The sequence below is a fragment of the Penicillium hordei genome, assembly GCF_028827395.1.
Source record: "Penicillium hordei strain IBT 12815 chromosome Unknown utg000004l_segment0_segment0, whole genome shotgun sequence".
NCBI classification, from domain to species: domain Eukaryota; kingdom Fungi; phylum Ascomycota; class Eurotiomycetes; order Eurotiales; family Aspergillaceae; genus Penicillium; species Penicillium hordei.
Window position 1 is genome coordinate 647,522 of NW_026623145.1, and position 24,404 is coordinate 671,925.

Below are 24,404 nucleotides of genomic sequence, written 5' to 3' on the forward strand. Positions count from 1 at the left end.
AAATAACCTTGTGAGATCAAACAACCGCCGTTCATATTAAGATTCAAGTAGTGCCTAAGAGGAGGTACCGAAGTACTGCTTCTCATTGGTAATCAACAAGCCGGCAATCGTCGCACTTGTGAAAGTACTGATGGCTCCAGTCACCATAGCACTAAATGCAACACGCGAGACATCATTGGACCGACCAGGCGCGATCTGCGAAAGGACACCGATTTGGTTACCGAGGGATCCAATATTAGCGAATCCACAGAGCGCGTATGTAACGATGAGGCGAGAGCGATCGGAGAGATCCTTGTACTCGGCGTTGTGTTGGAGGGCATCATAGGCGACAAATTCGTTCTATGGCTGGTTAGAAGGGAAAATTATTATGCAGATAGGGAACTTACGGTAACAAGTTTGGTACCAATCAGCTTGCCAACCTTGAGCAGATCACCGTCACGGGAGACACCGAGCAGGAAGGCAATGGGGTAGCAGATGTATCCGACGATCAGCTCGAGGGTCAGTGGGGGGTCGTTGATGTTCAAGTATCGGCCCCACCAGGTGAGTAGGCCGTTGACTAGACCGATGAGAGCGATGATACAAAGGAGGGTTGATGCAATCATGGCAGCAATCTTCAGACCGAGCCAGGTACCGCTGGTGAATGCGTGCAGGGCATTAGCGGAGCGGTGTTCATCATCATCGGGGACGACGACACGGCCTGCAGTGAGGGTTTCTTCCTCTTCGGGCCAACGTAACTTCGAGACTGCTAGGGAAGCGGGAATACTCATCACACAGGCGCTGACCATTGCCTGTGGGTTAACACCGATACTGATATAGGCGATCAGGACACTTCCGGCGATGGTAGCGAAGCCGGAGCACATGACTTGGTGCAGCTCGGCCATGGTAAGGTGGGCGATGAAGGGACGGATCAGCATGGCTGATTCACCCTGGCCGATGAAGGGGGATGCGGCAGCGACAACGGCTTCGGCACCGGAAACGCGCATGCTCCAGAAGAAGAAGACGGCGAACTTGCCGATGAACCACTGTAGGATATTGTAGTAGTACAAGAGCTGGACGAAGGCGACGAAGAAGATGATGGCGGAGATAACGCTGACGATGAAGAACGACGCTGGTGCAAAGCCGTTGTTAAATTTGTAGAAGTCCTCGCTGGTCAAGAAGATGACTCCGTCGGCGGCAAAACCAAGCAGATCGGTGGCAAGGCCAGAGATGAAGTTGAAGATGTCGTATCCCGCAGTAGTGCGGAGCACGAACAGAGCAATAATGAATTGAGCCAGCATGCCGACAATGACAGTATGCCAGACGATCTTCTTGCGATTTCGAGATGTGAGCCATAGCCCGAAGATGAAGACAACCATCCCAAACAGACTGACTGCACGGTTGGCACGGGTGTTACCCTTTGATTCTTCGGACACGAACGAGCCAATAATAATCACACCAATGCATAGCGCGGCAGCACTGGGTGTTCTCAGCTTTTCGGGAATCATGCGCACGAAAGGTAGTGCGGTATGGTCCCAGACCCAGTGCATGGGCTTGGATATGATACTAATGGGAACGTAGAAGAAGATGATTCGTAGCGTGATGGCAAGATAGAGCAGGAATGGGATGAGCCATCCTATATCATGTCGATGTAGTATCAGGCCGGCAATCCACCAGCTAGAGAAGTGTGTATAAGCCTCGAGTTGAGTCCAGGGCATACAGCACCACTGTAATTGCAGTAAAATCAAAGTAGTTCATAGTTCACTTACCCGGTAAACAGAAGCCAGACCACAGCATGGGCCATATGTCTCCATTGTTTTCCCACGCGGCGATACCAGGTGCGCTTGGCTGGGAAATTCTCGCCGGCTTCCTCGTCGTTGGAGTTCTTGCTGCCGTGGTCCAGAGGTGTTTGTTCAGGCACGATGCCTTTCTCAAATTCTGCATCCTTAGAATATACCACTTCATCCTGACGTCCCTCTTCGGCGAAAGCAGTATGGTGTTGATGAGCATGGTGGTGCTGGTTCTCTGGCTCCAGCACAGGATCTACATGGTGCACAACCTGCGATCCCGCAGGATCGGCTTCCTGGGTTTTATCCATCACGATTTCACCGTCACAGACTTGAACGGCAAGAAGGTACGAAAGGTACAGGCGCCCGTGACAAAATTTACAATTAAGAGTGAAACCCAAAATATACCAAAACCAGACAAATTCAGACTGCCCGGGATTTGTTTCGGCGAGGAAACTTGGACCTTTATAATAAACGCGGACACGCCTGGGCAGGATTAATTCGGAATCTCCTGTTGGGATTTTCTTTTTTTCCCTTTTTTTTTTTTGCCTCGAATTTGGTGGTGTTTTTCTTAAAAAAAATTAATTTATTGCATATTATATTTTCTGGGGGATCAGAGATAAAGAACGCCCAGGGATTGGCACAGGGCACTAACCATCGGACCTTCTTCCTTTCTCATCCTATTTGGCTACAAGAATGCCAATGAACGGATTGACCGACGGTGTACAGCGGAGACGCCGTCTCGCCGAGAGCCAGCTAAAGCCACATGTAACCACATTGACGGCAAAGCTGATAAGACAGGGTAACATTATCTTGCCACACCAACCCCTGCCGTCTCCACTGATTGGTGGTGTGGTTCAGGCTAACTACTCTCAAGTCGAAAGTCTCTCCGCACCGGGTAGTTGTGGAGCAATATGGGTCGTGTGCTTAATTGCCCGAGGTCTTTCCGCCCAGCTCACTAGGGATACTTGAGATTTCCCCAGTTTCTTCAGGGGACCGTGATACCCGAGCGCTTAAGCAAGGGATTGGAGGAGGAATGTGAAAAGACATACGGAGTAGTACCATGTAAAATGTACTACACAATGTGTGTGATCTGCATTGTGGGTTGTTCTCGAGTCCCACCGATGTCTGAATTTGCCTCATAAGTTTTGGTTTAGCGCTAAAAAAGAAATGGAGACGGGTGCGAAAAAGTTCGATAAGCAGTACAGGTCCGAGAGACACACGTGTGGTCCTCAGAAATAATCTTCCATTTGCGAAAGATAGGCGCTTCAGGAGACACACCTTGGCATTTCTTGGCGATGGAAAAACTTGTCATCTAGAATACATTCAATGACCTTCGAGGGATTGATTTATGAGGCCATTCTTTGATTGTTATCTGGTCACTCGTGACCTCGGAAGCCCTCCGAGATTGACGGGCCGTGGATCCATGGAGGCATGCAGATAGTTACGTAATCGCACAGTTAGCCCAGACCCACAGAGCTAAGGTAGGATGCCAACCATGGAATGAGTTTGGCAAATCCACGGGTGGTCTGCTGCCGGCATAGATAACTCTATCCTCAGACAACCCACATACATGCAACGAGAAGACTAGGAATATTTCTGGAGAGCTATCTAAGCCACCTGCTCTAAACCCCCGCCGTTGAGCCCCAGGTACCACAACATTGGATGCTCTTTAGGCTTTAAGGTTTGTCAGAAACTGACACTGACCAGTGATCAGTGGCCGAACAACCTAAATCTAGCCAGTCACCTAAAAATCAAAGACCCGCTGACAATGCCTACACGGAATAAATGAGCATGATCACAGCGGACAAGTCTAGAAGCGACCCATTTGTGACTGCTATGTTCATTTTGGTACTTGGGCATCTAGGTAAAAAGCATCGTCTATACAGGTCGAGCTTTGACAGACTTACAGTTGCAAATACGCTCCCACCACTTAAAAAAAAAAAAGCATGCAGAATGCATTCGCCAATTGATTTTCGTATACTTTGTCTTTCTCTATCTACACCGACGAGGTTATCCCTGTGTAAAACCCCAAAAAGGTAAGACTGGAGTGTTGGAAGGAGTATTGCTTCTCGATTCAAGACAAAGGCCGAAACAACACCGTCCTTTCAAGGAGTGCCCTCTTAAAGTGGTATAATTCTTGCATGGGTGTCATGTTGCCAACAAAAACAGTGTAATCCCCGAGAGCCTTCTTGAAACGCATCACAAAGATGTGAGAATCTTCCCTTTTATAACGGAGGTTGACAAATTTCTTAACCCGGTGGTATGTAGCAATGTGCGATGGATTCCAGTATGCGTCTTTCGGTCCAAAATAGGTAACGCGAATATTGGTAATATGATGAACCACCGAGAAAGCCTTAGGCCCGAGGGTAGACACAAATTGTAGGAAAGCCTGGTTATTGGCCCTTTCCTATTTCTCTTCGCAACCTGCGTGGTGCTTTCGCGGCCCTAAATTGGAAGCGACGATTTGGATCGAACGAGCTTCGATGGCGGCTCCTGTAATGAGGGTTTCCTTCTCTTTTGTCTCCCTCGGCTTTTTTGACAAGTAGGGGTCTAGCCCTTCTGTGAGACGGATTCTTATAAAAGGGGGCGGGCGGCATCTTAATCTCATCCCTAATTAACTGAAAATATAAATGACTGTTGAAGCCCAAAATCATGAACATTCGCGCATACCATTTCCTCCTGTTGGATGTGCCCTTCAGCTTGCGAACCGCTTTATCCATGTCTATCTCATTCCCGCTGACTTCGAAGTCAAAAATTGAGTCTTCTTCGGAAATTGTCGACATGGTTGCAACTGGGGCGGGCATAGTTGAGTACGAAGAGACGTGCTAGAAGCGTGAAAACTTTGGTAGCCGCCCAAGTCGTCAGCGCATGCACACCAATAGGCGTGACTGGTGGGGTGACGGCCCCAGGGATTGAGGATATCACGGCGTGACGTGACGCTTAACCGCAGCACAAGCTTTGAAGACAGTATGCGTTCGTTAAAAGAAGCGCACTGTGAGCAACAGGCTCAAAATCTAGAGAAATGTACCAGAAAGGCAGATCAGGACAGAGCAGCCCCTGTCTAGATGTTTGAAGGAAGAAGACCGAGGAGAAAGCAAGTCTGGAAGTCCTAAGAATATCTGAAGTAGGTGAACAAACAGACCTACCAAGTTGGATTAGATGGCTACTTTCGAGGCGTCTGATTAAGTGCACGTTTGATTCATGGGGGCTCTGGACATCTTGATTTGTTTGAATGGTGAATATTTTCTATCTTGCGCTTTCTTGGAGTCCCCTACATTGTAAATTATCATATCATCCAACTCTCAAGGCAACCTATAGATGGCAGTTTGCGGTCAGTACCATTATATATTATTGGGTAGTCACTCTAGAGCATACCATTATTAAACAGACAAATGCTCTTAGTTGCAGTACTTGGTGAACTTGTTGACAGTGCTACCACTGACACACACGCCGTTACAGCATTCGCTAGCGACATAGCAGGGGCTGCGAGCTAGTATCACATACAGAGTTAGCCTTATATTTCTAACAATCTGAAGAGGTCTAGCAGAGATATAATAATCATAAAAGAAACATACTTCCTTTGCAGCGCTTTTCAAGTGGGTTGGTGTCCAAAGCAGCTTCTGCGTTAGGCACAGCAGCAGCATTGGCGAAAGCAGCAAGAGCAGCAACAACGACAACGTTGAAGAACTTCATGATAATTTTACTTTCGGTTTTCAATGTTTCAAAGAGGTAGAAGAGGGAGAGATAATAATCAAGATATTCTTCGAGGAAACAAGCCTCTATTTATATCTTTTGATCTGATAACTTTTTGGCCCCCAAGCAGCGGGTCATGGATACATCCGAGGTCGGCTCACTCTATTGTCTCAATGGGTTTGTTCAAGTTATCTGATCTTACGCCAAGCTTATGGCCCCCATCTCTGTCCTTCCGTCCATTGCGGGCCACCAATGGCACCAAGTCACTGGAATCCTTCACCTTGCGCAGCTTCGTTCGATTGGTTCGAAAGCCAATACAACCCAGCTAAGCATATTGCTCAGTAGAAAACATCGGCTTCTAGCGGAGCATCAATTCAGAATTTGATATTTTTGTGACCTCTCAGGTTGTTGAAAGATAGGTCTAGGCTTCCTTAGCAAGCGTATGGGTGACCATTCAATCTATAGAAGAGTTTAGTAACCCTTGCTTTCCTCTTCAACTTCTTGAAGTCTATACCGATACCTAGTGTCTTATTTCCTTGCAACGCCAATTCCTGTGCATGTTCTTTTGTGGGGTTGAAATCTCCACGTCCTCGTATTCCCAATATGGAATGGTTACATAAATTTTAAACAGTTCTTAACAAAACAGTGGTAAGAATATTCGCTCGCTAGGCCACCCACCAGCTATTGTCTCTGATGTCGCTCTATTAGACTTCAAAAATATCTTACAGAGTCATCCCATTTAGGGACAGCCATACAGACCAGTCATCAATACATGAGCAATAAAAAACTCCTATCATTCCTCTCCGTTCCCAGGGCTAATGTCCCTCTGGACAAGTTCTCTTTCCCACATTCAGTCCTCTAGTTCCGCTGAGTTTCTATTATCGATGCGAGCAGGTTTCAGATTTGTCGACCATTTCTGAAATGCTTCACTTGGAGCAGAGATGAAAATATCCTGCCAGTCGATGTATCTCTAAAATGTAGGCGATATAGTCTGTTTATCAACAATGTAGTTCAATCGTAATTCGGTAAGTTATTATAATAATATAATAAAGCATAGCCGTATTATTACTACTCTGGGTCGAGCGGGCTAGGCTGGGCGACATGAGAGTGTGTACCCCCACGGGAATGTTGCTCTGTGACTATGTGTCATTTGGCATGCTTTGAAAAAATAAAATAAAAATGATTGGTGCTAATTGTAACAGGAGGGAAAAGTTTTCCTTCAGGTGAGAATGACTGCAACCTTCTCAAGTCACTGGGTGGCTCTCCATCTTGAGGGTGAACCTCCTCTTGAAATACCTACGCACGCGTTCCAACCCCTGCAGCCTTTATTTCGTAGCGGAAGAGGGGGAGGGCAACATGTCGCAGCCTTGCTCCTTTAATTTTCAAGAAATTGTTATAATACGGTCAATAATCCGACAAGGGCGGTCTTGTGAGGTTGCGTGGGGAGCAGTCCTTTGCTCAAGGCCCAAGCCCCAACTACCGGCCGCTCGAACACAAACTCCTCATTTTCGCCCTCGACGGATGAAAATGAAAGGGTTTCGTAAGCTCTGGCTAATTCCCAGTTTTTCCAATTGTATATCTCTGGCGGAACTGCAACAATCTCTTAGATTTATTCAGCCTCAACCTCGTCTGTTCTCGTCCGAATCCGCCTTTCCCGCGATCATGGGCGCCGCTGAAAACAAACCCACGTTCCCTTCTTTACTCGACTTTCTCTCCCTCGATGCGGTTGAGCTGCAGTCCTTGTTTGCTGCACAGAAACTCACTAGCGCTCAGCTAGTCAAAAAGATTTCTGGGGCAGATTCGAAACTAGAACCTAAAGAGGCTGGAGTTACCCTTACTATTACACCCCGTATAATACAAGCAAGGTCTTAAAATATACAGAGTTAAGCGGATCTTATAACTATAAAATGTGAATCATACCCTACATTCGCAACTAAAAACGCTTATTTCTAAGTTGGTCTTTCTAATAAGCAAATTATTACGACACTTCAGATAGACGGCTTCAGTATTACTAACTAATATCTAATTAGTTTCCGAGCCCTAGCCGAGATACACCCTCGTATACTAAATGTAGGGGTCGGGTAATTATAGGCATTTTATCGCTGATCTAGCATTGCTACAAAGAAACGTTACACAGACCTTCGCCAAGAAAAAGGTCCAGCTTGCCCCGTAAATGCCATTCAACTTGGTAGGTAGCTTGGTGGCTTTACGGCTTTATTCTCTGACTATTAACGCATTCAAAAGACACGAATGTGCTGATCTCTCGACCTACACATCATTGAATGAAAGCCATTTTATCTTATTTGGAATGCAATTTCTAGTGAATGAGAAATATCCATTCCCGTTGAAGTTTCCTTGTTCAACTTCGTAGCCAAAAGACGAATCGGAGGAACAATCAAATCGACTATCTCTCAATATGAACCTCAATGGAAATAGACCTTCCCGTAATAGGAAAAGCACCTAAAAATGACTAAAAAAGATTAATGAACGATCTTGTACATTCTAGACGGATGAAATGAAGTAAAATGGTGAATATTCTAACAAGCCATGATGGTAGTACAAAATTCCTCTTGCCCTGACAGAAGAATCAAGGGTCAAGTGTCCTTGCTTCAGACTTGTAACGATGAAAACCTTATTTCTAGATGGAAGCTATATTAAACAAAATTCCGGTTGGTGCTACATGCTCCCAACTGAACCTCAATTCAGGACGACGTTGTGTCTACCTGCACTGTTCGGCACATCATAGCTTTATGATCATTGAAAAGTTATGAAGCAAGTGACAAGTTTTCTTACCTTTAGCCTTATCGCATTAGCTGTGCAGGCCCAGCAAACGCAAACATGCGAAAAGACTAAGGTTGCTGTACTGTACGATCATCATACACTTTATGCCTTGCACGGACCTTTGGAACGAACCAGAACTGACAATCTCTAGGGGTGCGGGTGTGGCTGGAGTCACAGCTGCAGTAAGTTTGCCCTTATACGAAAGATGTCCCTCAATCCCCCTATCTACATATTCAATGCTCATGGATGCAAAAAACAGAAAGCGCTCTCAGATAATGGGGTTGATGACTTCCTCCTGGTTGAGTACCAAGACCGTATTGGAGGGCGTATGCATGATGTCAGCTTCGGCAGCGGACCAGACGGCAATCCGTATACAGTCGAAGCAGGAGCAAACTGGGTAAGCTTTTGGTGTTTCCGTTTGGAGAGCGTTATAGGTGACTTACTGGTATCAGGTGCAAGGAACAGTCACGGGCGAGGGCCCCGAGAACCCAATTTACACTTTGGTAAATCACTCCATGCGGATATTGTGAGGCTATCCAGCTGACAGTTTTCTGATAGGCCAAGAAGAACAAAATCATAACCCTGTATGTATGGAGGTTGGGTAATTAAGATAAGATAAATGATTGCTAATGCCTATTGAAGGGAAACTGACCAGGATAACACGACATATTTTGATGAGAAAGGTCCAGCAAATTATGGGAATGCGATTAGCGAGTTCCAAGACGCTCTGCACAGAGTTACCGTTGACGCAGGATCTCTCCTAAAGGACAACATCCAGGATCGGTCTTTCCGTGCCGGATTGCGCCTCCATGGCTGGGACCCAGCCAAAAACGATTCCTACCGACAGACTGCTGAATGGTGGTTGTTTGATGGCGAATTTGTTTACACCCCTAGTGAGAGCTCTGAAGTCTTTACCTCAGTGGCTGAGAATGCGACCTTCAACTATTTCTCTGAGGAAAATCTTTTCGTGTATGACCAGCGTGGCTTTGCAACTATCATTCGGGAGGAAGCGGCGGAATTTCTGCCGGAAAACGACAACCGTCTACGTCTGAACACGCAGGTAACGGGCGTCGACTACAACAGGGACTCTGTCACTGTGCGAACTAATCAGGGTTGCATCGATGCTGATTACGCTATCATGACCTTCTCACTCGGAGTTCTACAGAAGAATGTTGTGGATTTTGTTCCAACACTCCCTTCTTGGAAGAAAGATGCCATCCATAGCTTCGAGCTCGGAACATACACCAAGATTTTCATGCAATTCTCGGAGCCTTTTTGGGATAACGCGCAGTACCTCATCTATGCGGATTCTGAAACTCGAGGCTACTATCCCGAATTCCAGCCCCTTGACCTCCCGGGGGTGTTGGAAGGATCAGGTCTCATGGTCGCGACGGTTGTAAACGACCAGTCTTACCGAGTAGAGGCGCAATCCAATGAAGAAACACAGGCTGAAGTCATGGAAGTTTTGCGTAACATGTACGGCCCAGATATCCCAGACCCGACTCATCTTTGGTACCAGCGGTGGACACAAACTCCTTGGTAAGTTTCTGCGCCACATCGTCCGGGCACCCAGAACGCCACTAACGGCACTAGGGCGTATGGATCCTACTCCAACTGGCCTCCCTCAACTAGTCTGCAAGCGCATCAAAACTTGCGTGCGAACATCGGGAATGTGTTTTTCGCAGGTGAGGCCACCAGCCAGGAATTCTTTGGCTATTTACAGGGAGCCTACTTCGAAGGCAAACATGTTGGTGAATTCATTGCAAGTTGCTTGCGGGAAACAGGTAATTGCACAGTTACGGACGAGCAGCAAAAATATCCCGTTCTGACTGGAGTGACACCATACAACCTGTATAATGATGACAATGGATGGTTCGTGGATACAATCTCTTGATATATCCGTACTATCCCATAGGGGGGCTCCAGTCTAGGTAGACTGGGCATGGCGGCGGATATCGGCCTAATGAAGCTGGCATACCGGAGGATTTACTAATCCTACATGTTTTCTGTCAACCGGAAATACTCCTATCTCGTCCCCTCATGTACTACATTTACTTCTTAGCTATATGATCCGCTCTTATACGCTTTGTAAGCACACAGCGAGTTAACTAGTTACCTAGTTGACTAGCCATGCAACTTACTCATTTTACAAATCACACTAATTTTACTACTTACTGGAATATGGTAGCGGTATCACAAAAAGGGAAGCAAGCACCTGTAAAGCACTGAGCTTCACATTTTGCGTGTTAGAAAGACCAACTTGGAAAATAACCGTCCTTAGTCGTGAATGTAGGGTATGCTTTGCATTTTATAGTTATAAGAACCCCTCAACTCCCTATATTTTTAGGCCTCTCCTTATTATATGGGTTGTAATATTAAGGTATAGAGTGTCACGTATAGAAGATGAATATACGCCAATTTGAAAAAGAGAGTTTAAAATCAACTGTCATATATAGAAAATTCTTCTATGTAAAGTATACCATTTTACTGTCTTTACATACAATTAAAAATATATCTAAAAAGATCACCAAAAAGATATCGCAAGGCCGTATAAGCGGCGGACTATTCTTATTACGTTTATCTGCAGGTAAAAGAATTTCAATATCAGAAATTAGAAACCTTGCGTAGCAAAGACCGTGATAGTAGTTGAATTGGGGTTTGAAACCACACCAACCACTAGCCATCGCGATAATACAGCCGCATTCAAAATTTGCTTCAATAAATTTGAAGAAAATAACAGATCTAAAGGGTATGGATAAAAATTGGAGTATCAAAAAGCCAAGGAATCAAACACAATATTTTCAAGGCACGCGCCATAATGTGCTTCTAAACCGATTAAATACAACAGAAGGAGGAACTAAATTGTGCAGACAAACAAAGCACAAAATCGACGGTGGGTGACAAAGTGATGAACATTTTGAGGTCCACGTTAATCCCTTAGAACACCATACCCTTGACCTGAGCAACCTTCTTCAGGTTGATGTTCTTGATCATGATAGTCCACGCGAATGCCAGAACCATCACACCCAGGCCAGCAGAAAGCATCCTAACCTGTGTATAGCCGTATGCTTTCTGGATGGCCTCTCTCATTTGCGTACCGGGAGCGTAGCTCAACTGCGTCTCGAGATCTTCATAAATCATGTCCAAGTTTGTCAAGTCCGGCAGATACCATGTGAGGGCCTTCTTGTATGTGTTGTTCCAGATTGCCGTAGAGATAGTAAGACCTGCGGAATCTCCGATGGTACCGACCACATTGAGCAATGCAAGGGCTGTAGCAACATGCTGGTGATCAACGGCAGCGAGAATAGCTAGTTGTTCGACGATGATAAAGATCGAGCCGCCAATGGAGATAAAGATTTGACACATGACCTGGTAACCTATACTCTGGCCGGGACGACGGAAGTAGATCATCAAACCCTGGGCAAAGATGTATAGAGGGACAGAAATGTAAAGGAGCCACTTAAAGCGACCGGTCTTTCGGATCGCCCATCCAACAAAGAACAAAAGTACACCAGAAACCACGTCGAATGTGTTGGTAATATACCCAGCTTCAGCAATAGTGAGATCGTTAACCACTTGAAGGAAGTTCGAGAAGTAGTTATTCCAGCAATAGTTTGAAAGCTGGTACGTGGCATCTAAGAGACATGCCCCGACGACGGTTCGGTTGGTGAGGAAGGAGTAGGGGAGCAAAGGCGTAGGAGCGATGTACCTCTCGTAGAACGCAAAGAAGAAGAGCATCGAGAATCCGATAACAATCATGGCAATGATATAATCTGTGCCCCAGCCATTAGGAGCCTCGCTAGCGATATCAAATGGAAGCTCAAACAGGACAAGTCCCGCTGTAAAGATGAAAACCCCGATCACTATACGAGGTATTAGCTTTATATAGAAGAATCAATTAGCAGTTGGCAATACTCACAATCGAACTCGAGAGTCCAAAACCAGACGCTTTGAAGGAAGGATCGTCCGCTTTTCTCTCTGATGACCACGGCATTTCCTTTTTTAGCTTTTGCCAGATTGAACTTTAGGACGAAGAACAACGGAGCAGCCACGACAGGGAAGATGACCGCGAAAGTGCCATAGGCCCATCGCCAGCCAGTATTAGCGTAGAATAGATTGGCCACCTTTGGTCCAGCAAAGGCCGTAATAATATATGGAGAAGACGTGAAAGCGTATGCAAGTGCTCGGTTTTTTAACTGCGACAGATCGGCGGTGATAACGTCCACGGCAAATTGCATGCCTCCAAATCCGATGTAGTAAAACACCTAAATTTCCTATTAGCACCTACTCAATAGCTTTTAAAAATATACCCGATGTCTCTTACATTTGCGGCGCAATAGACAGGGAAACTATTACAAGAGGCCATGAGAATCAGACCCACAGTGGCGCAAATCGACATTACCAGGAACCCTTCGGCTCGACCCCAAGTGTCCATCATCTTGGCCACTGGAAGGAAGACGGCAGCGGAAAAAGCATCTGCAATGGCGGTAGGAAGTCCAGATAGAGAGTGTTGTTGGAAGGAGCTAGCGACATAAGTGCTCAAGCTGCCATCAACTGACGATATCCAGGCATAAGTGAAGTAAAGGAGCCACATACTATTGAAATTATAAGGTTAGCTATAGTACACAAGATGGTATAAATCGACTTACTTGATGAAAACGAAGATCAAGGACACTTTCGACCAGGTCTGAGCCACGGCCTCAACTTCCTGGATACCATGTTGAAGTTCTTCAAAGGGCACACCGGGTAGCTCAGCACCATTGTTTGGAAGTGCCTCTTCGGGATGGGTGACTGGTCCATCTGACTTCTCTGCCTCTACTGTGCTTCTGTCCACGTCGACCGAAGAACTTGCAGCCTCGTCTCTGTCGACTTTCATTCGATGAAGGACGGACCGGGCCCTTTGCATCAAGGGACGAAGCGTCATGACGATTGATATGAAACACAAAATACCAAGAACTCAAACTGGTGGAAGGTTTCAGGAGTATTTTGAAACCACGAGGGAAAGGCAAGTAAAATATAGGATAAAACATGCGGAATTCCCACATAAAACACCGAAGTCGGCACAATTGGCTTGCTGTGTTTTGAATGCTCATATGTGGGTCAAAGTGACAATCCTTTCCTCCTATATCAAAAGTGTTACAACATGCGTGGTGTAAACATAATGTAGTCCAAACATATTCTCTCAGCCCGTGGACCCTTACTCCACTAGAACCAAAGACGACCCGGCGTCGGCCAGTGACAAGATCTAATCTGATCGCCAGTGGCTTAGAGATCTTTACCGCATCCAGTTAACTCCATTGAGACATCGGGTCTATTCGCTTCCAACCTCAGTTCAAGCTTTCGTGTGGCTGCTTGGAAATTTATTATGGAATTCTTGGCATTATGGACCAACAATGTTCTCTCCAGCAACCGGAAAGCGCGCATCTAAGAAAAATCCTGAAAAGTTATCAGATCTGCCAAGCTTTCGGATATTACTTTTTATTGCTAATGTTGTATTCATTGGTGATAATGCTTGGAATTGATGTCTATCCCTTTTCCCAAACGAAATGAACGCGTAACTCATCAAACCCTTTTGGTCGATGTCCTAGATCAATGCAACATACTCCAGGAAGCATGTGTAGTATGGCCGAATTGGGGACATATTTCAGCCACCTGGGATATCGAGTTAATTATAGATATGGGAACAGTTTCTCAATATCTCGGCAAATGAGAAACTCAGTCCAAGTCTTACGGCGAAAGTTAAGGCGGCGGCTGTATCCCAGGATCATCCCTTGGCCCTCTCGTTGCATCCACCTTGAACTCTTTTTGAAATTGCGATTGTTCAGCCTTTGGGTTTTTGTGCGCAGGGGCATATACAGTACAATATTGATTTTGTAACGATAATGACACCATAGCTGAATATCAACAGAGCGCGCCTACCGGAAGAGACATTTTCCGGTACATAATGCAGCCCCTATTTGACATTTTCTTACACGTCCAGCAAGGAGTTGTTCAGGGACGCCTCGTGAACACATGCATATTCGTCTGTCAATAGCAACGTCTTTCCAGCGGATATCAAATGATGGACTCGACATACTTTCTTCAAATTTCGACAAATAAATTACATATTAAGACGGATGGTAGTCTCGCATGGACTGTATTTTGGCCTGCAGTCCTACGGATCTCGTCTGAATTGGTCTGAAGATTCCATGAAAAGACTCAAAGAATACCAGACATGAAACTCCATCGACTACCTGACTGCCGAAATCATTGCCACCGTTGCCGCAGCACTAGCCGACTTGGGTTTGAGTCCAGTTTATAGTTTATTCCTATCCATACCAAAGTAAAGATGAGGAGTCTGGTGGTACCCAACGGAGACACCACCGCCGCTTTTCCTCTCCTTTGATCTCGAAAGGAGTATGGATATCACAGGCCACCTCGAAATGATTCAGTCATAGGAGCGTGGCATCTTAGTCCTGGGTCCTAGTGTACCAAAGGCCAAATCCTAACTACACACTGCTAAGAATACAACCATTTCGGAGACTAGGTGTTATTATTATTATGGATGTATGGCGCATATATAATACGGGGTTGTTACAGTGGAATGATGGAGAGCAAATCTAAATACCAGAGGGGGCTTTGACGGATTTTCAGCATGTGGCTTTGCAAGAGTGGCATTCAAGATGGATCACACTTACCGGGGATACGTGTTGAAATTAATATAGAATTCTCTACCAGACAGCAAAAATAAAGATGAATGTTTGGGAATACTATATTATTGTTACCCTTGGGTTATATACAAATGCGGGTGGATAAATCAGCTCATCCGCATTTCCAATGTTCCAATAATAATCGATCTAAAAGCTGTTTCTAGCCTGCGCCAATCAAAAGTACGTCGACGATTATAATCTCAGGCGACCAAGAGACGAAAACGGCTTAAGGCGGGGAGCGTTTCTTTCCCCTCCCGACAATCCGACCCACTTTAAGCCTCGATGACTCTACAACCCTTTTGATTTTAAATCACTTCAAACCATGGCAAATACAGAGAATGAATGGGAATTGGAGGAGGGTATCCCCCAAGTTGAGGATCCCTTTATCCAACAATATCTCAAAGGACGCGAGGCTTTAATTATAGAAGAGAAAAAGCGACGTCACGGTATATTTCTCACCCAAATCAAGTGAAAACAAACTGATATCTGACATTGTTCCCTAGATGCAAATCTGCGAAAATCTCTATCGCCTATCGCCGCCCGGGCGACGAAGATCGTGTCACAGATCCGAGCTCAGGAACAGAACGAGCTGTGGTCAAGTGGATTGGAAAAGCACATGGCCCACCAGGCAGATGAGATCCTCTACCCCGGTGTCATGTTCAATATAGCCAAAGGCCGCATGGAGACGACTAAACTATGGAAAATCGTGGAAAAGATGCCAAAGGGGTCCCTTCTGCATGCCCACATGGACGCCATGTTCGACATTGACTTCCTAATTGACCTAGCATTCTCCACGCCCGGCATACACATGTTGGCACCGAGGCCGTTGATCACAGCCGAGGATTACGAAAAGGCGCCCGTGTTTTTCCAGTATTCCTCGCAGCCCCTAGAAGCATCTGAGGCCAAGCCAAGTATTTGGTCGGAAACATACGAGGCCTCATCGTTGATCTCGATCCAGAAGGCCGCCTCCTCTTTCCCCAACGGGAAAGAAAAGGGCTTCCGGGAATGGTTGATCACTCGATGCGTCCTTGCACCGGAGCATTCATATCATCACCACCACGGAGTAGACGCAATTTGGTCTATCTTCACAAAGACTTTCCCCATTCTCGACTCTCTCTTGATGTACGAGCCTATCTTCCGCGCCTGTTTGTTCCGCTTGCTTGGACAGCTTGCCGAGGATGGAATCCGATATGTGGAGTTCCGCATTGGATTTGTCTTCCAATTTCGGAAAGAGGGAAACGACAAACCCGAAGAAGACTACTTTGAGTGGTGTCGCGTGGTGGAAGATGTCGTGGCTCAGTTCAAACAAACGGATGAAGGGAAGAACTTCTACAATCCTCGCATTATTTGGACTACGCTCCGGTGGTTTGGCAATGAGGCGATTGTTAATAGCATGAAGCGGTGCATCGAAACTAAGCAGAAGTTCCCCGATCTGATCAGTGGGTTTGATGTTGTTGGCCAAGAGGATAACGGAAGACCGCTAGTCGACCTTGTCCCGGTACTATTCTGGTTCCGAAAGCAATGTGCGGAAGAGGGCGTTGATATTCCCTTCTTTTTCCACGCTGGAGAATGTCTCGGCGATGGCGACGCGACAGACCACAACCTATTCGATGCCATCCTTCTTGGCACTCGACGAATCGGCCATGGGTTCTCACTTTACAAGCATCCTCTGCTCATTGATTTAGTGAAAGAGAAGAAGATCCTCGTTGAATGCTGCCCGATCTCGAACGAAGTGCTCCGCCTTGCTAGCTCCATCAAATCCCATCCTTTGCCCGCATTATTGTCCAGAGGTGTCCCCGTTTCGCTGTGCAACGACGACCCCGCAATTCTTGGCCACGGAAGGAATGGATTGACTCATGATTTCTGGCAGGCTTTGCAAGGACTTGAAAATGTGGATTTGGTCGGCCTATCAATGATGGCGCAAAACTCCATCCGGTGGAGCTGTTATGAAGACGAGTCGACTGCCGAGTGGAAAGCTGGTATTCAAAATGGGGTTATGGGAAAGGGACTGAAATCCGAACGTCTGCGGGATTTCGCCGCGGATTTCGAGAAATTCTGCGAGTGGGTTGTGCTGGAGTTCGCTGAATTCGATGCTGGGGATGATTGAAGTTCGGTCATGCTGATCACAATATGCAAGTCACATACATAGGAGCTTTAGCAGGAACAAATATGAGAACCCGAAATCCGTTTTTTACAATAGCCAAACTAGTGTAGGCCAAATTTTGTAATTATTGAAGTAACTTGGAACATATCACAAGTCAATGAAAAGATAATTGGTCAAATCTGTTGTCAATCGGTGAGTTGGCACGTCGGCGCCTGACTCGGGTCACTTATCGGCTTTATCAGGTGCCGGAACGTCATTGTTGAACATTCCCCCCTTCACGACCTCCCCCATCCACTCCGCTTGTCGGAGCTGGCTGTTTTATTGTTTTAGTCAAGATATTTTCGATGATACAAGTCCGCACATGAGCGAGCCCTGTCCTGGCTCTCAGTCACGATGGCGTCGTACTTCATGCCATCGTTCTTCCAGAAGCGGCTCCTCAAATATGCCCTGTCTCGTCTGGGCCTGGTCGACACAGAGGCCTTGGATCCAGATAACCTAGGAATCCGCTGGGGACAACGGTCTACAATCGAGTTGAAGGATATCGGCCTCAAACTAGAGGTGAGTTGGTGCAGTGACCTTCTGCGGGCGGCGGGGCGGCCTTCCGTGATCATCGAGCGAGACTATGGAGCAGTGCGGACTGACTATTTACATCGCGGGATAGAAATTATCGACTCTAGTTAATCTTCCTCCGTCGTGCGAGCTGCTCAGCGCCCGGGTTCAGCTTCTTCGAATCACTCTTCCTGCTGATTTCCACAGCAGCGGCATCCTGTGCGAGGCCAACGGCATCGACGTGCACGTACGGTTATTGTCAGAGGAGCCGAAAAGGGGACAACACACAAAAAGGAAAGGCGAAAAGGATGGCTATTTGGCGGTGCCAACACCGTCGGGTCTTGCGGAGTCATTCCTCGAGTCCGAGCCAAAGGAGGAAAGGGAAGAGCTGCAAGCTGCGATATCGTCACAGTCGCAGGTCCTGCCCCACGACCCGCTAGCCTGGTCTGATGATGATAACGATAACGAGCTCGGTCTTGGGAGTGAGACTCTATCACTGCCAAGCTTCGTGGCCGGGTTCTTGAAAGGCGTTGTGGATCGACTCCAACTCAAGATAAAAGATGCAGTTGTGCGAGTGGATATGGAGTTGAAGCAAGATGGAACATCAAAACGGCAACCTGAAAATAAGCCGGACCTTGTGGCGGGTTTGTTGAGCGTGGGGGAAATCGATGTACACGGGGTATCCGAGAAACCTACCGGCTCGGAGGAGGGTCTTCCTTTCCGAGAAGGGAAGCGACTCATCTCAATCGCCGATATCAATGTTGGTTTGGTTTCGGACCCATCGGTGTTCTCAAACTACTCTCGTTTCGCGGCCCCTGCATCTCCGTCAACGACCATGCGGTCAAAAGGGAGCCAACCGTCAAGCAGAGCGCCGTCACCCTCTCCATTGGAACGCTCCGAGGAAGAACCCATTGCCATGACCCAGTCAACTATTTTTGAACCGCCGCAAGCTTTCGGCCATTCAAGCACCACGGCAGACGATTTGGAGGCATCTGCATTTTCCCACGGTCGATTCTCAGACGCCGACTCTGACTCAGGTAGTCATCGCGGTGGATATCTGGAGGATTCTCAGATATTTGGAGACGACCCGTTCCAAGACAACCCGGGGTACCTAGACTCGGTTATTGACACTCAATTCGATGATTTTGATGATGAGCAGTCACCTGTAATACCTCCCCAAGAAGACCGAGAGACCGGGGGTGAATGGAGAAGCCACTCGTCTCGTGGTCGACAAAACGTGTATCAGAACCAACAGGTCGAATACTCTGACGAGCCCTTAATCCCCTCTGACAGTTATCATATGTCCCAAACTTACGACACACATCACAGCCAAATCGGCTCTGAAATTGACGAAATCACGCCACCCATACATCATTACAACGATTACAACGAAAATAAACATAACGAAAGATCACATTTGAACGTATCATCCCACCACTCTAGTACATCTCCTCCACGGTCAGAGCCTGATAGCACGGGCTCACGAGACGAAACCCCAAATGCCGATCTGAACGAGTCCCAGCTTTTCTCCCACGATGAAGCACAAAGTCTTTATATGAGCGCCATCAGCCGGGATGCGAGTGACAGCTTCATGCCACAAATTCCAGGCGCCTGGGGCTCGTTTGGTGGTGCCACGAACTCCCAGGGTGCTTTTGATGACCGATCTAAAAACACCGCACCTATTGAGCCGGCACAGTCCACCCAAGTTCAAGATGAAGCGAATTCAAGATACACAATCCCATCAGAAGACAACATCACTGAGCAGCATGATTTGGACGACCAAGCCCAATCCCAGACATTGCACAAGGACAGCCCCTCATCCCCGTCGTCTCCTGGGTTACACAGAATCAATGAGATGAGAAAGTCGGTGTTGACTGTTGACAAGATTTTGCTGTGGCTCTCGCCCCCTGATTCCGAAGAAGTCTCAGCCGATCTATCGCCTGTGTCACAAAAGGAGAACGCAGACAGTGACCTGAATGAGTCCACAGTTAGCTTTGGAGGTTCTGCACCGGAAGAAAGTCTACTTGCCTCTAGAGCTTACAAATCTACGAGGTTCGGAAAAGATTTTGTTGAGGCACGGTCTCAGTCAAATGCTGAGACTGAACTACCCGAAATTGCCGTGGAAGTGTTCTCTGTCTCCTTACATTTCGATATTGCAACTGGTTGGCTTCTAATCAAGATAGGACAAAAGTTGTCCCAAGCTCTTGATACGGCTGAAAAAGATCTGTATGAGAAGCAGTCGCGAAAGGACCAACCCGCGCGCACACCACCTGTTCAGCTTGTCGTCCATGCACTTTCAATAAAGTTCATCGAACGTGTTTCGGGGCATGTATATTCGTCCGACAATGGTGGCTCACCGTTGTCTCCTCCCTACAGCATGGAAGACGTGATTCTTCGTCTTACTCTATCTGGACTGGATGCTCGCGTTTCAGCTCAAAGTACAAGTACTAAGTTGAATCTTCACGTGTCCAAGTTTGCATTCGGGTTCGCTTCAGAAGATATCATATTCTTTGATGAAAGATTGAAGATGCGTGAATCTACGCGTGATGTTTTATCCCCCTCACAAGGAGATGTCTCTATATCTTTGGTCAAGTCGGCAGACCTCGCCAAGGTTGACATCTCCACGCTGCCTCTCCATATCAACCTCAATGTACAGCGCCTGGAAGAGGTCCTAGGCTGGATGGGTGGCCTAAGCACCATTCTCGAACTTGGAAGTTCCATGTCGTCCGTCTCAACAGTCAAAGGCGGCCCACCGCCTTCCAAACAGCGCCCTCGTGGTGTACATTTTGAAACACCCACTCCAGCTGTTGACACGACCAAGGGCAAGTCGGCCCTATGGAAAGTCAATGCCCGAGTTGGTGCCATCCTTTTGGATGTCACTGGTGAAACTCATTGTCTTCAACTTACCACGACCGCCGTCAAAATCGTGAGTAGGTTTGAAGGGATTGGTATACAAATAGACAAGGCCAAAATAATTGGACCACTTTCAATTGACGACGCTTCATCTGATACTCCCGCCAAAATCACCCTGAACAACATCCGCCTTGAATTCCTTTTTGCTCCAAAGGAGGTTGATCTCGATCGTCTTTTGACGTTGATCACCCCGTCCCAGGACAAATTTGAAGTGGAAGATGATATCATGCTAGACACGCTGTTGCGCCAGCGACGACAAGGATCTGTTCTTCGTGTGACAGTCGGGCGCTTGGAAACTGTCATTTCAGATACCAGTGGGTTAGAGCCTCTCTCGTCCCTCGCTGTCGAGTTGAGTCGGCTTTCCAATGTCACCAAGTATTTGCCAGAAGATGATCGTCCTGGTATTCTTACTTTGATGCTGGTCCGTGACTTTCAAGGTCGCGTCCACGTTGGTGGAGAAGTTGGGGACATCGAAAGTCAACTTACCAATGTCGAAGTTGCAAACATCACTATGCCTTCGCTCACTGCAGCCCATATTGGAACTATGGCCGTCAGTCGGAATAACAACGAAGAGCTGGTGGGGCATGCCCTGTGGCCGCCGAACAAATATCGGGATCCAAACCAGTCCTATCCGCCGGTCCTCATGGCTCGTTTCATACCCGATGAGATGGATCCTACTTACAAGATCAAACTGCACAACCTCCTTGTCGAGTACACGGTACCGTCAGTGACGGCCTTCCTTGGATTGGGTGGTGACAAGATGAGCGGAGATGTGGCCAGTAGTATGGTCAACTCTATTGCAAACCTTGCAGAGCACTCAATCCCGTCATCTTCGATGACAGGGCGGCCGATGTCGAATGAATCCAGCTCCTCGACAAAGCCCGTCAAATTGGCAGTTGTGTTCAGAGATTGCGTTCTTGGTCTCAACCCTCGCAATTCCCCAGCAAAAGGCCTTGCGGTCCTCACAAATTCCAAGTTTGAAGGAAGTATCCATGGAGAGGAATCTGCAGAAGCATCGTTGGATATTAGAAAAGCCTCGCTCATGATCATTGACGATGTGTACCATGAGGGTGCTGATAACCTGCACCAACGGGGCTCTGTCGTTCCTCAAGACACCCAGGCCCAAGCGTATATCGATAAAGGCTATGTTCCTGTTTCTTCCATCTCATCGGCAACTGCCGGTGTCAAACTTACCAGCGCCGAGGATGGGACGAAGTCTTTGGACGTTGAGCTGAGAGATGATCTGTTGATCCTCGAAACCTGCGCGGATTCTACTCAGACGCTCATCAGTATCATGAACGGGCTTCAGCCTCCAACTCCACCAAATGTCAATATCAAATATCGAACCGAGGTTATGCCCATCCAAGATATGTTCTCCTCGTTCACCGGGGACGCATTTGCAGCTGAGCCCCCTCTTTCCATTGGTGATGATCTGGCAACTATCTCCGAAGGACCGTCTAGGGAAGATCAGCTACTTGACGAACTTGAATACGTCAGCGATTTCTATCCCACTAAGGGCGGTCTTGGTGGTGTGGGCATCGAAGGCATGGAAGCGGGTTCCAATGACCTGCTGGACAGCTTCCATTCCCAATATCAAGTATCTTCCAGCATGACGGAATTGGACTTCCAGGAGGACCATTTTGCAAATAAATCAGCTGTGGGTGGAACTGCTCATCGGTGGGACTCCACCCAGAACACCTACGGCTTCACCAACGACACGAAGCTCGAGCGGAGTCCTTTACGTGTGCGTGTTCGAGACGTACATTTCATCTGGAATCTCTTTGATGGATATGACTGGCAACGCACCCGTGACACAATATCCAAAGCTGTCAAGGATGTGGAAACCAAGGCCACAGAACGCCGCACCCGGGGCTCACGGATGTCACCTTCAGCAGAGGATGAAGAAGAGTCTGTCATTGGCGATTTCCTATTCAACTCCATTTACATCGGTATCCCAGCCAACAAGGATCCACGGGAACTCCACCGCGAGATCAATCAGGACATAGACGATTTCACCAGTGAGACCGGGAGCTACGCAACAACCACTACCGTGACTGGGGCTGGAAGTCGCCAGGGCCGATCAACCTCGAAGAGAGAGAAGAAATTGCGTTTACATCGAAGCAAACACCACAAAATGACGTTCGAGTTGAAGGGTGTCTCGGCCGATCTGATTATCTTCCCACCGGGTTCAGAAGAGACGCAGAGCTCGTTAGATGTGCGGGTCAAGGATCTAGAAATCTACGATCATGTTCCGACATCTACGTGGAAGAAGTTCGCAACGTATATGCGTGAGGCTGGTGAAAAGGAGAGTGGAACGAGCATGGTTCACCTTGAAGTTCTGATTGTAAAGCCTGTGCCTGAGCTGGCTGCGTCTGAGATTGTCCTCAAGGTAGGTTTCCCAGTCATCAGTTTCCCAGACCTGTTTCTAACTTGATTTCTAGGCCACTGTTCTACCACTCCGGTTGCATGTCGACCAAGATGCTCTCGACTTCATGAGTCGATTCTTCGAGTTTAGAGATGAGACCGCCGAACTATCTGATACCCCGGGTGACGTTCCATTCTTGCAGCGAGTAGAGATAAACGCCGTGCAAGTCAAATTAGACTTCAAGCCTAAGCGGGTCGACTATGCAGGACTCCGATCCGGCCGTACAACCGAGTTCATGAACTTCTTCGTGCTAGATGGCGCCGACATGGTGCTACGACATGTAATCATCTACGGAGTGTCTGGGTTCGACCGAATGGGCCAAACTCTCAACGACATCTGGATGCCAGATGTCAAGCAGAACCAACTGCCCGGTGTGCTTGCTGGTCTCGCACCGATCCGCTCTCTAGTCAACGTCGGCGGCGGCGTACGCGACCTAGTCGTCGTCCCAATGCGCGAATACCGAAAGGACGGCCGAATCGTGCGCAGCATCCAAAAAGGCGCTCTAGCCTTCGCTAAGACAACCTCCAACGAGCTGGTCAAACTGGGCGCAAAACTTGCCATCGGCACACAAACCGTCCTCCAAGGCGCGGAGGATATGCTGACCACCCCCAGTGCACCAGCATACGACGACGATTCCCTCGACGAAGACGAAGCGAAGAAGATCTCACTGTACGCTGATCAGCCGGTTGGGGTGGTTCAGGGACTGCGTGGGGCGTTCAGCGGTCTCGAACGCGATCTACTCCTAGCTCGTGATGCAATAGTCGCCGTACCCGGGGAGGTAGTGGAGAGTGGGAGCGCCAAGGCGGCCGCAAAGGCAGTCTGGAAGCGTGCCCCCACGGTCATCCTCCGGCCCGCTATCGGAGTATCCAAGGCCGTGGGACAGACTCTGCTTGGTGCGGGGAATACCCTTGACCCGAGCAATCGGCGCAAGATGGAAGATGTAAGTGGTTTCCGACGAACCCTGTTTTCGTGTTTTCGAGTGTGGCTGACGACAGTTTTAGAAGTATAAACGGTACTGAAAGTGTGGTGGGCTGGTCTACGGGTGTGGCCCTCGCATACTTCGTACATACGTGCATAGGCAATGGTCCCTTTTTTTATTTTATATTATTGTTTGCGCTCCTACGTTCATTGTCACTTTTTTTTCCCTCATTACTTCATCAGTTCGATACCACATCACGACTGCATTACGATATTAAATTGCTCTTGTTTTCCTTTATCACTTTTCAAGTCCCTTTTTTAAACTTCAGTCTGCATGACCTAGGGAGTACTGAGTTTGTTGAATAAAGCGTTGAATAAAGATTTGAAGATCGGGATCTTTATCTACGAGATCGATTTGTATGGTTCCACCAAGTACCAGGAGAAAGTCATGTCGATCGTAGTTCCTATTCGGACAATGCGGTTGCACCCGAGTATACTCCTTCAGGCAGTTGCCACCCATTTGGAAGACTCTGCACCTACTATCAGTAGCCCACCTTAGGGAAAAG

General features: G+C 47.5%; 7 protein-coding genes across 7 annotated transcripts; 4 read left to right on the forward strand and 3 right to left on the reverse strand.

Moving 5' to 3' along the window:
• Positions 1-54: 54 nt before the first annotated feature.
• Positions 55-2,074, reverse strand: N7537_007517 (NupC/NupG family nucleoside CNT transporter; the record flags this gene model as incomplete). Its single annotated transcript, XM_056898572.1, has 3 exons — positions 55-339; positions 387-1,653; positions 1,746-2,074. 3 exons carry the CDS (start codon positions 2,072-2,074, stop codon positions 55-57), a joined length of 1,881 nt encoding a protein of 626 aa, XP_056750648.1.
• A 385-nt stretch (positions 2,075-2,459) lies between these two features.
• N7537_007518 (uncharacterized protein) lies at positions 2,460-2,735 on the forward strand (the record flags this gene model as incomplete). Its single annotated transcript, XM_056898573.1, has 1 exon — positions 2,460-2,735. The coding sequence occupies one exon, from the start codon at positions 2,460-2,462 to the stop codon at positions 2,733-2,735; it is 276 nt and encodes a 91-aa protein (XP_056750649.1).
• A 2,429-nt stretch (positions 2,736-5,164) lies between these two features.
• N7537_007519 (uncharacterized protein) lies at positions 5,165-5,459 on the reverse strand (the record flags this gene model as incomplete). The annotated part of the gene is made up of 2 exons (XM_056898574.1): positions 5,165-5,256; positions 5,342-5,459. 2 exons carry the CDS (start codon positions 5,457-5,459, stop codon positions 5,165-5,167), a joined length of 210 nt encoding a protein of 69 aa, XP_056750650.1.
• A 2,767-nt stretch (positions 5,460-8,226) lies between these two features.
• Positions 8,227-10,134, forward strand: N7537_007520 (uncharacterized protein; the record flags this gene model as incomplete). The annotated part of the gene is made up of 7 exons (XM_056898575.1): positions 8,227-8,324; positions 8,392-8,422; positions 8,500-8,637; positions 8,693-8,743; positions 8,799-8,824; positions 8,883-9,779; positions 9,834-10,134. 7 exons carry the CDS (start codon positions 8,227-8,229, stop codon positions 10,132-10,134), a joined length of 1,542 nt encoding a protein of 513 aa, XP_056750651.1.
• A 1,043-nt stretch (positions 10,135-11,177) lies between these two features.
• On the reverse strand, positions 11,178-13,116 carry N7537_007521 (uncharacterized protein; the record flags this gene model as incomplete). The annotated part of the gene is made up of 4 exons (XM_056898576.1): positions 11,178-12,103; positions 12,160-12,505; positions 12,565-12,835; positions 12,890-13,116. The coding sequence occupies 4 exons, from the start codon at positions 13,114-13,116 to the stop codon at positions 11,178-11,180; spliced, it is 1,770 nt and encodes a 589-aa protein (XP_056750652.1).
• A 2,135-nt stretch (positions 13,117-15,251) lies between these two features.
• On the forward strand, positions 15,252-17,036 carry N7537_007522 (putative CECR1 family adenosine deaminase; the record flags this gene model as incomplete). Its single annotated transcript, XM_056898577.1, has 2 exons — positions 15,252-15,375; positions 15,433-17,036. The coding sequence occupies 2 exons, from the start codon at positions 15,252-15,254 to the stop codon at positions 17,034-17,036; spliced, it is 1,728 nt and encodes a 575-aa protein (XP_056750653.1).
• Positions 17,037-17,426: 390 nt separating this feature from the next.
• On the forward strand, positions 17,427-23,939 carry atg2 (uncharacterized protein; the record flags this gene model as incomplete). Its single annotated transcript, XM_056898578.1, has 4 exons — positions 17,427-17,591; positions 17,695-22,884; positions 22,937-23,860; positions 23,922-23,939. 4 exons carry the CDS (start codon positions 17,427-17,429, stop codon positions 23,937-23,939), a joined length of 6,297 nt encoding a protein of 2,098 aa, XP_056750654.1.
• Between the last annotated feature and the right edge of the window lie 465 nt (positions 23,940-24,404).